This window comes from Stigmatopora nigra, chromosome 4 (assembly GCF_051989575.1).
Source record: "Stigmatopora nigra isolate UIUO_SnigA chromosome 4, RoL_Snig_1.1, whole genome shotgun sequence".
NCBI classification, from domain to species: Eukaryota; Metazoa; Chordata; class Actinopteri; order Syngnathiformes; family Syngnathidae; genus Stigmatopora; species Stigmatopora nigra.
In genome coordinates this window covers 9,692,983-9,711,246 of record NC_135511.1, presented here as the reverse complement: position 1 = coordinate 9,711,246, position 18,264 = coordinate 9,692,983, and the positions used below count along the sequence as shown (strand labels likewise).

General features: G+C 37.7%; 1 protein-coding gene across 5 annotated transcripts in view; it reads left to right on the top strand.

Moving 5' to 3' along the window:
* The window catches only part of LOC144195560 (glutamate receptor ionotropic, delta-2), a 218,755-nt gene that overhangs the window by 191,978 nt on the left and 8,513 nt on the right, over nt 1-18,264 (top strand). For all 5 annotated transcript variants that reach the window (XR_013326101.1, XR_013326102.1, XM_077715284.1 and 2 more), the window contains 2 exons: nt 1,917-2,083; nt 15,361-15,598. Coding sequence is in view for 3 of the 5 variants with exons in the window: in XM_077715284.1 (XP_077571410.1) it covers nt 1,917-2,083; nt 15,361-15,598 (405 nt within the window). In the remaining 2 variants the exon portion in view is untranslated. The remainder of the gene's footprint in view (nt 1-1,916; nt 2,084-15,360; nt 15,599-18,264) is intronic.

Genomic DNA, 18,264 nt, shown 5'->3' with positions numbered 1-18,264 from the left:
AAATTCATTGCCGATTAGAGCCGAGGTTTGATGCCCGGGCAAAGCAAAATACATGTTGTTTTTGCTTACTGTGCAGTTGTTTCACGCTCTGTGTGTTGGATTTCATCTCAATGGCGATGACTTTTGTATTTCACCATTACAAAGGGCTTCCTGAATTGTCAGTCATCAACACAACGATGCCTGCAGACCAATATGTGTTAATCCAACTTAAGTGGCCTCAGTCAAATGGAAAACAATTTGGTACCAACGTAATTACATGTTTGTCATTTATTCAGGAGACCACAGGTGTTAAGCAATGTTTGCTTTGTGACACGATGTAAACTCAGCAGCTTGCTATCAAAGATACATGCCAACAGTTTATCCTGCATAATACATTCATTTGAAAATGGCCTGCTGCCCTGTCACAATTAGTAGTCTGGTGGAGCTTACCAAAGCTTCAGTCGCTGCCGTCCAGGTCAGATTGATTTGCCTTTATAAATTTCAGCAGAAATGCAACAGAAAAAAAAATTTCCTTCAAATTTACCTATTGTCTTCATAGTCAAGATTGAAGGACATTAAGCCCATATATAGCTCGATTCATAACTTATAATGGACAAGTGCTTGCTGATACATTAGCAAAGTACATACATTCATGAGTTGATTACAGAGGCACCATTGAATTTAGAAACCCTGCTGCTATCTAATGGATCCAGTGTAAAGACATTCTATTTGAAGGTGTTTTTATTTGCATCATTGTGTCTAAAATGGGAGCATCAGCTACTGAATTTGAAATTGTGCCGTTTCATTTTTATTTCCTGCTCATCAAAATGTATTATGTATTAAGGATTGAAAGGCGAGTTTGGTTGCAGTCAGATGAGATATTTATTATTTTTTATTATGGTATTTATCATAATTTGCATCACCATGTTTAACTCACGGATGCTGCAAACAATGCTGATAGCATTCTTTGGTGCTGTTCAACTTTACTTCTATTTGTCATGTATTTATTCAAACACCGTTGCAATGTAGCTTTTCCAGTTTCGACGCCTTCATTTTGCCGTATCATACATAAAAGCCATGAAAGTGTTCCCAAGAGTAAATAGTACTTCTCAAAATTGTCTTAAAACTTTGCCAGAGTTACACGTAGCACATTCAGAATCGCTGCAATGAATTGCACACACACACACACTCAAACCACTAAACACACACATGCCTACTTCAGACTACAGACTGTGAAATTACTTGATCGGAGGCACTTGATACACATGCACTCAGCAAAAACGAAGAAGCTTTGAAATTTTCATAGTGTTATTTAACTCCTTGACACATTGAGGAAAAAAAGGCAAGGAATGTTTTCAAGTGTCGATTTTGTTTCTTTACTTTTTTTGTCTTACCATAGGTAAGTTTAATGTTACCATGGAGCCAACTGGCCACTATCAATTATACAGATGTTAATCATGAATTATAGCACAAGAGCAAGCCTGCTTTATGCGGCCAATCACAATGTAAACGAAAGATTCAGTAAGAGACTGGAACTAGATGTCACATATAGTTTATATGACCTTTTAAAGCATATAATATTTTCTTAGTCCACAGTCTAAACCATCGAGGTACAATTGTGAACGTACCCCACAAAGAGGGTATAAAATAAGGCAGTAAACCAGTAACACTCCTGCATTTAGAGTCGGGAGGGACCGATAAGCACTGAAGTTGTTTTTCCATTTAAATTTGCTATCTCAGAAGAGAAGAATAACCTTGCTGTGGTGTGCTCATGAAATATTGTTTGTGATGAATTAGTCCTTGGCGGCCGTCTGGAATGTATGCACCCCCGGATCCATCTGATCAACAGAATATGTTTCAATTATTCACCCATAAAAGTCCAATGTCTTATCATAAGGGTCATGCTTTTCTAAAATGCCATTAATGTTTTATTTCAGGTGAAGTACGGCCACTTTGGCTTCGTGTGGGATGCGGCAGTACTGGAGTATGTCGCTAATAATGACGAGGATTGTTCCTTCTACACTGTGGGAAGCAATGCGCCAGACCGTGGCTACGGCATTGCGATGCAGCACGGCAGTCCCTACAGAGACATTTTCTCCCAGAGGTAGGAGTCACTCCCTCAAGGCAACACTCGATGGCATCATTGATTTTTCTTTTGAGAGATAATTGTCATGCAAATATATGTATTTACTTGAACAAATGTGGTAGCCAAAGCTTCCCAGGCCAGCTTTGTGTAAAAATGAAAAACTTTTCAGAGATTAATTTTCATATTTATTCTCTCCTTGTCTAAAGGTCATAGTTTTTTCTTTCCCATCAACACTTTAAATTCAGTTTGACAAAATAAAAAAGCTGTATTTCTAGTGCAGCTATCTGCGACAATTGCAGATTGCCTCTTTAGCCCTGGCAGCTCCTATCAGCAAATGAAATTCTGCCCCTAAATATCTTCCAGGAGACAAGTAGCATTTTCTCAGCATTTGTAAGGTTATATGGCTTACTTGTAGCAATATGTCCTTCCTTTTCTGTGATAGGGTTACATTTCTTGTGACAATCTTAATCAATTTCACATCATTTGAATGCCTGGAATAACACTTTGGATCCAAGTGCCCAATTATAATTTAATCTTTAGCTATTTTTTTGTGCATTGTGCATTCCCAAAGAATTCAGATATTGATGTGTTTTAATGGAATGCATGAAACAAACTCTACACACACACATGCCTAATTTCAAGTGCATAACTCTGCAAATGCCAAAAATGCAGACTCACTCGTACATAGGGGCAATTTAGAGTATTCAACCAGCCTACCATACATGTTTTTGGAATGTGGGAGTATGAAGGGAGATCATGCAAACTCCACACGCTAAGATGATAACTTTGTTTGTAGGAACATAAGCTTAAGCAAATGGCTTGTGATTGCGCTATACAAATCCAAATTACTATTATTGTCGCTAATAAGTGCTGAACAATAACCGATAATGGATTAATCATGCTTTATCCTAAGCATGTACATTTGCCCATCTAACAAAACGTGTTCTCTGTGCTGAAAGAATTGCAAAAATAGCACACATGTTTAAAATAATAAACCCCTTATTGTTGTTCACATTTATTTTAGCAATTTGATTATTCGTACATTATATAGTATTAATGTACTGAAAAGGAAGCCTTTAGAGACAATATATTCACTTGTTTTGCTGTTTTCTGGTAAGGTCCTTAGACGCTTCTCAGCCCTGCATTGCAGCTGCAGTCTTATAAATCCAATGGTTTCTTTGTGGCCCATGCGTGGAGTGCTCTCGTCTTTATAGCACAGCCTTTTCTTTTAATGACTGTACGTGGGGACCACTGCATCAAGAGGGAAAATATAAAAGCTTGTCAGCATTGGGCTTTCACAGCTTAATTCAATTTCTTCTCTAGAAGTTAAATTGTATATTAGTGAAATAATACATTTGGCATGATTTTAGAGGGCGCCCCAGTAGCAGAGTGGTTTAGCGTGTCACCTTCACATTTCTGGGTATAAGAGGTTCGATCCCAGTCCTTATTGTGTGGAGTTTGCATGTTATCCACGACTATCCTCATAAGGTTTGCGGGGGTGCTGAAGCTGGAGCTCCCATGTGGTAGAAGTCGGCAAACCACATGTTACAACTAATACTGCTTTCCCTTCCCATGTGCATGCTTAACTGGAATAATAAAATCTCGGATCAAATAAGCAAATATGTGTTAGTAGCTAAACATGAATGCAGGCTTCTGTACAAATAGTAAGATGGAATATTGCAAGGCATGATACAGAGTGCAAATTGTTTTTTAAACAAAAACACTTGCTCGCAGACAAATAGGACATATTTAACTAAAGGCCAACATTTGCCTGTAGCTGTCATAGTCGAGCAACAGACATTCATTGAGGACACAAGGCGGCACATCTCGTGTTTGTGTCAGTCATTTCTTGTCTCTTCATTTACTTGTAATGCATTTACTCCACATGTCGGTACACACAGAAAACAACAACAATGGAATTACATACAAATACTATTAACATTGTATTCATTTATTCATTCCCCTAACCCTTATCCTCACATGGTTACCAAGGTGCACTGGAGGGGGGAAAGAACTGTTTGCCCTTGTCCTACTGACATATGTGTGACAGGCTACTTCTATAACATATCCCAGCTAACTATGGGTGGCAGGTGGGGAACAGCCTGAATTGGTGGCCAGCCAATCGCAGGGCAGAAGGAGATAGACAACCATGTTCACACTGATAAGTAGGGGCGATTAAGATTGTCCAACTACTCTATGATGATGCATGTTTTTGGAATGTGGGAGGAAACCGGAATATATACACACATATACATATATACACACATACATATATATACACACACATAAACATATACACACACATGTACACATACATATATACACATACATATAGACACACATACATATATACATACATATACGTATGGACATATATTTACATACATATATATATATACATACATACACATAATACAGTATGTCAAGTGTTCCTTTTCTGGTGTATATCTTTGTCACAATATTTAACTCCCTCTCACAGCTTCTACCTGCAGCTCCCCAGAGGTAGTTTTAGAGACTAGGAAGGATTGATTGTCTCTGACACTTTAGAGAGAGAGGGTAGGCCATTGTCTTTAGAAATAGACAGCCTACTCTAACGTCCTCATTTTCAACCACTTTGTTGTGAAGAAGCCATTGCTAGAGGTCAGGTAAAGTGCTTCCATCGAAGTGTTGCAATAGGACAACAAATTCAGTGACTTGCTTTGATTTTGTCTGTGTGTGTTCGTTCAAAGTGATAGTCTGCTAATTCCAAATGATACCTACACACGCAAGTTGTTTGGGGGGTAAATTATTGCAGACGTAAAAAGTGAAATTAGTGTGTTAGGTTTAAATAATTTCATGTTAATCCGCTATTATACACTCTTTAAAGCCAATTTTTCATCAGAGTATGCTTGCAGTTCTTCATACTCGGCAGACTTCAACCTCCCAGATTTGCGCAAATCTTTTTTTTTTACTCCCTTCATATCAAGAACCAGCAGTGTGGCTCTATTGCGTCACATTTAACGGGTGACTGCTCTTGGGTGCAATAGATCATGCCAAGAATCGCACAAATGCTCCCTTTCAAATGTACGCCCTGGCCCATATGAATCATATTGCTCAGCAACTTGTCAGTACAGGTCTCCACTGGACGTGAAAGTGCCATTTTTACACTAGCGCAGGCCAATTAAAGATTCTCCTACACCAACACTTAAGAGGAAATAGCCCCAGTATTGACGACGTCGCCACCACGACTTTGTGTTTACATATGTCCCAAGCACTGATGTACATTTTGATAATTGTTAAAGAAGGAGAGGGAGATTATAACACCTGTACAAAAGGGCTTTACAAGTTTTGGGGAAACTGGATAGTTCAATGTCATTACTTTGACTTGTGTGTAGCTGTCACTCTACAAAAACAGCAAACCATACAATATTATACCAATAGTTACTAAATTACTATAATTTCCTTCTCTTGCGTTCTTTCTGTTATATTCTCTGCTAGGACAAAACAGAAAGCTGTATAGCAGACTTTTTTTCCCGTCCTTCCTCTTTGCCTTTCTCTTCCCTGATTATTGTATTTATCTTCTGTCTTTTCTATAAAGCCCAAAGCCGAAAACTACCTTCTCCTTTCCTTTGTTTTTTGATTAAGCAATTAAATTATACATGTCTAGTATAGATGCAGAGCAGCAAATGGGAGCAGTAGGTAGCTTGTACATAAATTTAATGTATGCAAGTTAGATTACAAAATCATGGGTAGGACAAATACTTTATAATAATTTACTGTTTTGTTAAATGTTAAAAGGCTGTTCAATGAATTGACATTCTCAGCTAATCAAGCTTGAGTCTTTGTTGACTGAGGCCAAATTATTGTTGAATCTGTGGGGGATTCTAAGGGACCAATGAAAACCAAGTTAGATGTTTGTGGCACTTACAAACTGTTTTTCAATGCTCTTAGTATTCTGGCAAGCAGTGTGAGCAACAATACATTTGCTGAAATACTTTATAGTTTAAAAATCTATCGATGAACTGACTTGTGAAAGTTTTATTATTGCCGACCTTGAAGAAAAACCCAATAAGCATCAGCATTTATTCTATAAAGTAGTTTTAATAGAAATGCACCATTGAAGCCCCCGTATAACTGTTTTATCTGAGAAAAAATCCTTCTTAGTCTCACGATAATTCTTGTAACGTGCAGACCTTATGTATAACATCCATAACTTCATGTTTACATCTCTTTCATAGTCAAGTTATCACATTCAAATGCCACTCATACACTTAGCGTGTTCCTTTTTTTTTTTTTATTCCTAATTAATGATGGCAAGGTCGACTGCTTACACTCTGTGTGTTAATGACAGTTAATGAACATTTGACTTGACTGTGCTGTTTATGCCGTACCAGCTTTGATGGTCTGCTCCACTTCACACACACACTCTGCTTTAATGAGGCCTAATTGAAAACTTAGAAAAAAAGGATGAAATCCTCCAAACTGTTAGTTATTAGACTTACCAAGCATTGCTAAGTTTGCTTAAGGGAGCAAAAACCTTTTAGCACACACTTTTAAGGCTTCCATATAAAAACGGGTTTAAGGGTCTGTCTTTAACATTGTCAAGAAGGCAGGACTATTTAACAAGGCAGTTTTGATAAACTCTGAGTTTAATTCTGGATGGCTGAACTGCTGTATGGACAATGCAATCTCAGTTACATAATAGCTGTTTTGAGTTAATTTCATAAACTCGAAGTAGTCATTTAATTTCGACATACGCTTGTGAAGCCCAACCATAAGAGGACCTCACCAATGGAATTCCAATGGAGTGCTGTATTTTGAACCCTAATTAAAATTAATATGCTTTATATTTTATTATTTATTATTTGTTCATCATAAGTAACAATATTTCTACATACCGTTGTTCTACAAATAATAGATTCAATTTTTTTGGTGTTAGTCCCTGCTTACACCTTTTTTTTGTATTAAAACTATTTAGAAACAAGAAACAATGGGCATATGACAAACTGTTATAATCAGGAAAACACTGTTAACGTTTCAGTTCAGTGTGTATTGGAATTTATTTGACAATATATACTGTGCTTATTGAGTGAGTCCAGTTTGGTGGAGAAATTCCGAATGGCCTTATTTGATAGCCTGAGGATAGAAATGCCTCTCTCTGGCTGGCTCAGCTTTTAGAAAAATGCTGTTGATTTTGCTGCGTGAACACCATAGTTAAAATTGCCTTTTTGAAAGCTTCCTGCTTTCAAACGGACCAATGTGTGATAGAGTCCACTAGCTACAGTCCATTAAACAACCACATTAAGGATGTGTGATATTGACTTATTCACAGATTAATGCAGGTCACATTACAGTAAAGAGCATGATTATAATTTAATGGGCAATCTCCTTCAAAGGAGAGGCTTCCTTGATTAAGTGCTGGTTTCTCTATTATGTCACTTACTAAGCCTCAAGCAATAAAGTATTAAAACTGAAAAATGCGATACACCGTAATATGTGAAACTCTGTTGCTGTTGATATGAAATAACTTTCACCTCTTGTCGTGTGCCACCAATCCAGATGAAGTATATTCATTGAACTTCATATCTTTGTATTCATTCATTTATCTTATGTACTCCTCTTATGGTGCTGGGAACTAACCTACCTAATTATAGGTAGTTGCCAGCCCATTGCAGACTCACCGTATTTCCAAACCTATTATATTTAACATTATATGAATTTTCTTAAGCTTCAATAGGCCTCCCCCATCTCGGTATTTTGTAACATTTTAGTATGAATTCTGGTGACATTCTTCTGACTGGTGAACAAAGCTGTGATTGCGACAAATGTTTGTGGGTTCTTTTCAGCTACATACCGACTAGAGGAGCAGAAGAAATATAGCTTTTAAGTTTTATGATGTAAATTGGAAACTTAAGTATGGGAGTGTTAGGGTATCTGTTTGAGAACAGAGATGGTATTTACATAATAGACAGAAACCAGCCTATTTGCTGCAAAAGCTTAAAAGACATCTCCAGGTCACAAGTAACATTGCTCAAGTGAAATAAATGCACTGTATATTAGAAATATAATAAATATAGTTTTCTTTGAATGCATTAATATACTAAGATGACTGAATTCATATTAATGTCATAAATGTAATACATATATTTTTCATAGTTAGATTGTTTTTAAATTTACTCCAGGCATAAAAATAACTATTGGCAGATTATTGTGGGTTTTTTTTAAATTAATAATATAGTGAACACAGCATCAGTTATTATATTATGTATCCGATTTTAATTTTGACGTGTCAGTCACTCACGTGTAATTTTGACATTCAATGCAGTTTCCCTTTAAATGAGTAGATTCATGCCAATTACACAACATGCAACCGAGGGACAAATCTTCCATCCTCTCTTGAATATGGTGAAAAAACTTTCCAAGAATAAAATCCTGGATGAATCAGACCCAGCGGCTACAAGAATGCAGTAAACACTAGCAAGCCATATAAGACCCCGAAGATGATGTCAGTGTTATTTAGACCACTAAGTGAGCTGTCACACCAGTTTTGTTCACGTTTAAGGAGCTGACTTTCACATATTCATCTCAGAGACTGCAAAATCATTTTAGTTTTACATGTCCATATCCTGTGCACTTCTCCTACCTCCTTTCTGCTCATTTTGTTACATTATTGGTCAATTTCTTCCTTGTGTCTTCTCTCTCTCTCACGCCACCCCATTTCTCGGTAGTTTGTTGTCAGGTCTCCATCTCGATGAAACCTACTTTAATTTTCTCGCTCAATTTTCCATCATGTGCTATGAGTCAAACCAATCACTCCCCCTCCACCTTTAACCTCACAGTGACTGTTTTCTAGTTTTTTTGTTGTTTAATGTCGGAGCAAGGGAAAATTCTTCGAGCCACTGCAAGAATATTTTGCTGTAGTCGTCTGGTGCTGCAGCATGACGACACTTTTAGGATCATTGGGGAGAGAATTACAATTATGTCTAACCGTGAAAGGCTTTTAACTCATGAATTATCATTAAACTCGCCTGAATGTTAGATGACATCTGCTACTAATTGAGGTAGACAACCAGTGATGTGGTTTTCTTTTTTACTCTATTGATAAAATATAAGATATGGATATTGGGGCCGAAATTTAATTTTTTTATTGATTGTCTTTAGATTTGGATTGGATTGGATTGGTTATTTGACCTGTGAAGTCAAATTGAGCATTATCGTGTTGAACTTTGTACAGTTACAATTACAGGAGATTTGTCTTGGATGTAAACCTTTCTTTAAATGTATACACTATACAATGTAGGTATTTTGCTGTACCTGAAGAAAAATTCCAGTGAAATCGATGATCTATGTGGAAGTGTACCCTTGGCTCCTAGAGTCTTAGGAGGAAGCAGTAATTACATGTTAAAGGGAGCTGTCTGGCTGAGTTGACCAATACCAATGACCTGAAGATCATTTCGGCAGATGCAGACATTGAGATGACAGGTTGCTTTGTGATTTCTCACCATCCCTTTAAGTTTTTACCCTCCTCCTTTCATCTAAGCAGTTGTGTAGCTGCATGATTTGCTGTTTGTTTAGCATCCATCTTATGACAGTCCAGATAAGTTATAACATTTCGGGCTGTTGCAAATAGCTAGATGTTTAAACTAGAGACATTGTTTTCAAAGAACCTCCAAAGTGTTTAGTGTAGCAATTTTTAATCAATACGTTTTTTAAATCAGTTTGCCGTGCTAGTTTTCCTCACATATCAGTCTAAATGCATACACATATCCCCAAACCTAAACGATGATGATAACAAGAGTTGGCATTTACGTCCGATTGCATTGAGTTTATTATATTTTTTTTAAACTCAAAACCTACCATCTTTTCTCATTCATCCAAATCATCCACCCACCCGCTGCAATCAAGTAATAATGTTTGGATCACCCCACCATCAAGGCTGCTGCCCTCGAGTTGCCATGGTAACAACTAGTCCACCACTGCATAGAGTGAGAGCGACGAGTGAGATACCTGAAGCGCGCACACACTCTGACACACACATACGGTCGGCATTTGCCCCCACCAACACATTGGCAACCCTCTCCTCATTTGCTATTAACATCCAGTGGGAGTGTTAAAGTCATTATAGATTTTCCGAGTGAAATTCAACGGTCTTAATGCAAGGAGAAAGCAGGCACACGCACACACACACACACAACAGCTGTTCCATGGAAACAATTCTACATGAGTATGCACTCAGTCAGATATCATGTTGGTTGCTACTGACTATTCAAACAAGAAAATGCACAATCGGGCTGACTGACATTATTGCTATAACCACACTTAATCAGACAAAAAGCTAATCTCCTAATGATTGAGGCTAACAATGAAAGTGAAATCTATATTCCAAGAATATTTGAGATATGATTCTCAAATGCTAAAAAGACAATTTGATATTAAAGCATTTATTTATTCTATACACACAATATTCACATTTAGAATTAATGAGGGTGAATGATCCAGGTAAAAGAGCTGGAGAAAGGCCTAAGTAAAGGTTTATAGATGTGGCATGCGAAGAATTAAATGCATTGAATGGTGGAAAGGATAAGCACACTAGCCACAGTTTTAAGTAACATAAGCCATTTTATTTTAACAAGAGGTCATGTATATAAAAATTGATTTTTCACAATGACTCACAGTTCGAATGTTTTCTTTGCCATTGTTTCTGGATTTCTATTTTACAATCCAAGCACACTAGTGGAAATTCATATTTCTATTGCCATGGTGACAGCTCAATAAAGTATATGTGATTTTGTATTTTTGGTCTCAGCGCAAGCCAAATTAGTGATCGAAACAGATGGTTGACCGCAGGAAACCTTTGACTGGGGCCATGTTTTTGTCAGGCTGCTGCACGGTGGCCTTTAATCCCGCCTGTCAGACACAGGTTCCAAATAAATGAAGCACAACAGTGTGAACAATCAGTTTAAATATAATTGTCATGTCTTTTTTAAGAACAAGATAGACATAGCTTTTTTCTAGGTGAATGTTGTAACCATTACACCCAATGTCATCAGTGACATCAATGTTCAATGTCAACCGTATAGTACATAAAATTACAAAAATGTTGTCAAGGTATTTTCCTATACTTGATAGCTTAATGGTTAGTTAATTGGGTCAAACAAGAGTGTTCTTAACAAGACCACCAAATTTGAATTGAAGAAAAAAGGTCTTTGTGGGTGCTTCTGCAGATTGTGGCCATACCATGACCCATTCAATTGCCAGACGTTGACTTGGCACAACAGTAATTGTGTACTGTTAGGTACAAATTATTTGAAATTTAGCAGGCCCTTGGCAGTATTATAACTTAACCTAAGCATCCCACACCAGCCATCGCTGAAGCAAGAACCTTATGATGCGTTGCCTTACTGTATTAAAGCTCAAATAACATCAAGCACATACGAGAGATTATATATTTGAGGGAATTGGGGGCTCTAACATTTCCTCACAGTTTCATGGTGAACTAAATAACAAAAAGGCAATTAAACCACGGAACTTGCGGCACAGCTTGATGGTTTAGTAAATCAGGAAACTGCACATAAAACAGCCTCTGACCGGGCTTGATTGTGCACTTAGCTTTACATAGTGATATGGATTGGCCAGAAAAGCACATGGTGACGTCATATAGATTGGTCTCCCATCAGTTGCAGGACACACACAGAGACAGATAACCATTCCACTTACACTCACAATGCCACCAAGTAGGATTTGATGGTGGCTATATTCATACATATTCCATCTTATTTGATGTTTTTAGAAACAAATCATTAAAATGAATAGTATGTACTTTAAGCAAATGTATCTGTTTCCAAGCATTGTATTTTTATTTATTCTATTCAGGAGTGAATAAATTAAAGTCCCTGTAAAGTGAAAAACATACAAAATTTAAAGAAAACATTGTTGTTGTTGCCTCAGGGGTGAAAAAAATAATGAAAAGTAACATCACTCTCTCCACTGTTGAATGCAGCCGGTATATCTTGAAACAACAAATAACTCAACCGTCAATCAAATATCACAAATGCTGAATATGACGACACATCTTTACATATTTCCGCCACAACAATATACTGTATGAGATTAATAGCACCAATGCCTAGAATGACACTCTCTGAGTCATCGCAGGGCTTTCCAAGCCCTGATAAGAAGCAACAGCCACCAGCTAGGTCATGAGCTTGCAAGCTCCCTGAGGGCCCTCGAGGCTGACAAGTTGGGTTGGCAGCAGGCACGTCCGCTACATCATCACACCGCTTGGTGTTGAGACATTTCAAGGAAAATCAACCTTTTACTAAGCACTAAAGAGCCTTATTCAACCCCTGGCTTACACTACGTGCCATTCAAGTTTTACAAATACCCCACAAACTCTGCAACCGAAGCCAAAGCATCCGAATTGAACACTCCATCTTGAAACTGTGAACTAGACATGCAAAAAACTCTACCACAAAACAAAAATATACTTCAACCAAATAGTTACACGCTATGTCAGGCCTAAATGTAGCATTTCTTTTTTAGTTTTTTATATTTTATTTATCACTCATGCATTTAGGGAAAACAGCTTTTGGCAAAAGTCTAGAGGACAATTAGTGTCAAAAGATAGATGATGAGCTCCACAGGCAGACGACGTCCTAATAAAAGTAAGAGCTACGGCACTCTGCTCTGAATTGCAAATGCACACAATCTACGGTAATTCTTTTTTAGTTATTCTTTGTTGTTTTTGTTATGCCCTTATCTGTTATTGCGTGAAATGCCAACATATTGGTCTTTATTAACTGTGTGCTATCACAATAAAATAGAAGATACATGACTATGTCGCAGCATTATAAAAAATGTGATGCTCCAGGTATTGACATTTAATCCAGTCAATATTTTTTCTCTAGTGAATAATTTAAATCTAGTTTTGCTCTGCTCTTTATAAACTTTCATGATACAATACAACATATTCAGGGTCCTAAATTAATGAAAACTGTTTGGATCAAGACTGTTTGTGTGTTCAATTACAACCAAGACAAGGTAGTTAATGTCAAATGCCATTAATATTATGGGTGGCTGGATAAAAGAATTGTCTTTTTTAATCCTAGTACTATGTTTGAAATTCATTTTTAATCGCATAGGCCTAAAAAGTAATAAGAGGATATCGCCCAACAATAGTGACATGGTTGTATTGCTAAGCCTGTTTAGCAGATTCTCAATGAAACTGGCCTTGCTTCTACCTGTTATTGTCTAGGAAATTAATTATGTAAATATTCTGCTTGTTCATTTGCAACACTTGATGCCTGGCCATCTTGTGTGTTCCTTGTAAAGATGAGGGGCGTGTGCTATGATTGATGTCAGGGGGCTGTCACTGGAATTGCACTAAGGTTTTAAATCCTGAGGGCAATTCCATGTATTATCGGCAACATCTGCCCCGTTGTACATATAAGTGAAGGTATTTAACTTTGGGAGGGTCCTTATGACCCTCATTTGGCTTTATTTATGAGGATTAATGGGGGTTATCTTGTCCATGGAACCTGTGTTATTTGCTGGTATGATGAGCCTAAGCATTGTCTTTTTGCATTCTTAATTTGCCCTTCTCCTTTTAGTCCCTCGACGCCTCCACTCTATATCACCTTTTTTTTTTTAAAACACCCAGCTAAGAGCAAACAGAGCTTTGAAATGCCTGTTTGTGCATGTGTGCACGCATCGCCTAGCACCCCAGAAACAGCGACCCACTAAAATCCTAAGCTGAAGGCTAACAGAGGGACCCCATCAACCTCTGAGCTGTATTCTCTCTGAAGCCATCAATCGCCAGACTCAGGCTAGGCTGCATAATGACATTGTGGCGGTGTACTCTTGCTGTGCTGCAAGACATATTAATGTTGACCACAATGAATTTGACAGCCCAATGTGGTGTTCTGAGCTCTGGGAAGGAATTTAATGGAACAGTACTGCCCTCAAATGGAAAAGAAGCTCAACAGCGATTAGCACATCATTTGCAGTTTTCCCCCTACCCTCTGTTTTTTCTTTCCTGTTTGCATTCCCTTTTTTAATTATTTCAAATTGCAATTATATTAGTTGTACATTAATGATTCAATGAATGTTCAGATTGACTGTTGTATTTTTTCATCTCTTTGCATACCTGGCTCTTTTGATGAGCACATCTAGCTCTTTGCGAGCCTGTAATCTTCCTTTCTTCCTTTTGGAACTGTCTGGTTCGTCTGACATGAATGAGGAGCTGTGATGAGTTTATGTTGGATTAAAACATGAATCTTGGACATTTTACGTGGAGACGTCTTGTAGAGCTCGCCTTCCAAAACTTGAAGCTGTTTGGTGTGATTGCGTTAGGTCTCTGCTCAGCCATCAGTGGGGCTATATAGCTCTTCCCTACTTAATCCCTAGCGAGCCGGAGCATTTTAAAACATGTGTAAGAAATTAAACCACAACTCACATTGATCATAACTTTTTGGGGATGTCAAATTGTCACCACAGGGAGAGCGAGACTCACCAAACGGCTGCTCTGAGAGGCAGCAGTCCACCTGTCTCGGGCACTGTTATGCAAAAGTCCCCCTGGTTAGAGTTTCCTCTTCTGGGAAATATGCACAATACCACATCGTGTTTCTAATTTTATTGTCCAAGTGGTGAGTGTGCAACTGAGCAACGGTATTGTTACATCCCAAGCAATAAAGTTAGGCTTTATTTTGTTGTTTCCTCAGAATTTATTTCAATAACAGCCCAGTGACCCTGTCACTCATGTTTGGCGAGTGATGGATAGAACTATATATACTTTGTATTGTATGTATAGTATTATAGTCTGGCTATTAAAATGTATTCACATTTCCTTGTGTTTTGCAAGCTATTTTAAAAAGATTCAATTAAAAAATTATGTTTTATCAGACCAGGGGAAAAATGCACTGACTTATTTGCATATTGTATAAAAGACAGATGCAAATCAGCACACAGAGTGGTGCCGATATAGCGTAGGCGACATGACAGGATGCGGGGAGAAGTTGTCATCCATTGTAAACATATTTGAAGTGACATGAACAAACGCATCTACTAAACAATAACATTTTGGACCTTGAGTGATCGAAGGGCCCGTTTTTCGCTCATCACAAGATGAAGTAACGTGGCCCGTGCTATCAACTTGACAAAACTAATGTTGTTTCTGAGAACATAACCAAGGCCACACCACTTTTTTCCCCCCCATTTCGAGTTTGGGGAAAAAAACATTACATTTAGTTTGTCATTGCTGGATATTTGCCAATTCTCAGAGGTCGTCATTAATCCGTGTGCTTATTCTACGCTCCTAGAATCTTGGAGCTACAGCAGAATGGCGACATGGATATACTAAAACTGAAGTGGTGGCCAAAGGACAGCCCATGTGAACTCTACAACTCAATCCAATCCCGGAACAGCAATGCTCTGGACATCCATAGCTTCGCTGGGGTCTTCTGTGTCCTCGCAGCCGGTGTGGTGCTCTCCTGTCTCATAGCCATGGTGGAAAGTTGGTGGTCACGGAGGAAGGGATCCAGGGTCCCCTCCAAGGAGGTAAGCAATGGGCTTGGTGATGGGATGGGTAGCACAAACCAAAAAAAAAAAAAAAAAAAAATTCCATGGCATTGTCGACAGTCGTAAATCAATTTACGGACTTGGAGTAAGAACAGAAAGCAATGATATGAATGAATGACACGTGAAGCGGAAAGATAGTAGAACAAATAGTCATTGGGTATAAAGCCCTGGAACTATCCAGAACATTACACAAAATGGGCACATTTATCTTCTTCCTTTCATGGAGCACTCTTTGTACTCAAGCGACATTGTTTCACAAAAAGACTACATTTATTACAAGGCATTTCTGTCAAAAATAATTTGTATGCTACTGTATCAGTTCTCCTGGAAAGTAAGCGAAATCGATTTTTGTGCATAGTGCTGTGTTTATGATCCGTAACGTTATATCCCTTCATTTTTCTGCTTTTATCCACAGTTAGGGGTATGTACCCGGAATTTAATTTATTTAAAGTATCCTGACATCTCATTTTTTCCCAAAAGTCATTAACAATGTGGACGCAGCCAGCAGAAATTATCAAAGACATTAGAAGGGCATGGAAGGGATTTTTAATACACATTTTTTACGTTCACGCACAAATACAATGGAAGCCCCATAGTGTTAGTTAGCATCCTATGGTGTGTGTGTGTGTGGGGGGGGGGTTACTTGATTATTTTTCATTATTCCTGCTGATGTTTTTAATTTAAAATTGTGTTTTATTACTAGGTATACTTGACCACAAAAACAACAGCTTTTATCTTCAGGGGGTTTGTCTCTACCTCATTTACAATGCATAATTATTAATATTGCCAAAACAAATGCCACACTGTAAATTGTGACATATTATAATATTGAGCTTCTGACTCTCAATCAATATAATTCGTGGCATTCTTCAGATTCAATTATGCTTTGGATCTTCTAAACCAACAGTAGTCATGTCACCCTCTGTTAAATGCACACAGTAAATCATATAATATGCACCTTATGAAAATTAAAAGCCTACTTCTAATTATACTGTTTTAAATTAGTCCAGCTAGTTAAAAGGTTCGATCCAGGTGGTGCCTAGTGGCGTTTTAAAATACTATCACAATAATGTCACTTGTTTTGAAGAAGCTTTATTTAGTTCAGTGTTCACAAATTCAAAATGTGACCAAAAACACCCACTGTAAAGGGGATGAAGTCAACCACTCAGTTTAATTCAGCAGAAAACAGAGGATGCTAATATTGTTAAAAAAAACTGCTACAAACAACCCAGGGCTTTATCTTAGAAAAGCTGCAATCTTCTTTAACCGTAGAAGAGTCCACAACAATGACCCACAACATTAAACATGGATATTTACACTGCCGGCACTCGCCTCCAAAACACTGGCACCTTGTAAATTAGCAACATCGCACTGTGAAATTTCCAATCAGCCCCTTTGTGCTTGATCAACTCAGCAGGCATATCAATTGAGGCAATCAGTGTTTCTAGGAGCATTTTCATGATAGAAACCCTGCAGTCTTTGTAATGTGGATGCTTTCTATGCTCCACCAGAGATGAGAAAGAGAGAGTGTAAGCAAAAAAGCCTAAAGCCAACAGCTTTACTTGCTTTTCCAATAATAGATTGAAATCAAACAACCGCTGGCCACTTTTACCAACAATTTGCATTCATCGCATCCAATCTCTTAACTTCATCTCGTTAAACCCCGTCTCTCTGCACTTCAAATATAGGGCGGGCTAATGTTTAAATTGACTTTATTCACAAGTGCAAAAGTGAAGCAAATATGATAATCCAGAACATGCAAGAGATAAACCACAGAAAATGCTATTATGGCTGAAACTATCTTAACAGTCATCTTACAGGCAATTAAAATATATTAATATTTTTGAAACTTGCTCTAAGTAGCATATTTAAACAGATAATCTGTTGCCATCATGATAAAACATATATTTATATCTATTAAGATGAAGATACATTAAGGTTAGAGTTGCTGTATGTTTAGAGGAGTTTTTCTATTACCATTTCTCTAGTTGCTTTACAGGCTAGAGCGTGAGATCACCTCCTTGGGGACCATTAGCTGTAATTAAATGTAACCATTGCTATTACAACCTTACGTGCAACTAGGAGTAGACATTTTTCTGAAATCATATGTACCAAGTTTTAATCTTGACACGTAATTGTGCTTTTACACTTGCTGTGGCTTTTTTTGATTGAGGTGCTATTAGAGCAAACCACTGAATTCACAATTAGGAGGGAAATCTTGCCACTCCTTCCGCCTCGACGTCAGGCCCTTTGGCGAGAAGCACTTGCATAAAGCTTCTGTGAGAACAAGGCACAGATTTGACAGCCGGCTGCTGGCAATTTAGTCCCCCCCCCTATATTATAGCTGCCATGATTTTATTAGCCACTGTCTTATTGCTTCAGTAAATCAAGTTAAACAAATTAAATAATTACCCCACATGCCCCATGCTCATTACTTAGAAATCTAGAGTGACTGAGACTCGTACATTATGCTCCATTTTAAAAAAGAGAAACGCACTAAAAACAAATATCAAGACAAAATGTTACCACAAAGTGACTCACCATAAAACATGTCATAAATTGCAATACAACTTTAGAGAGCACAACTTTCTAATTGCGTATAATTATCAGAAGCTCTTTTCACACTCTGGATGTTTCATTTCTTT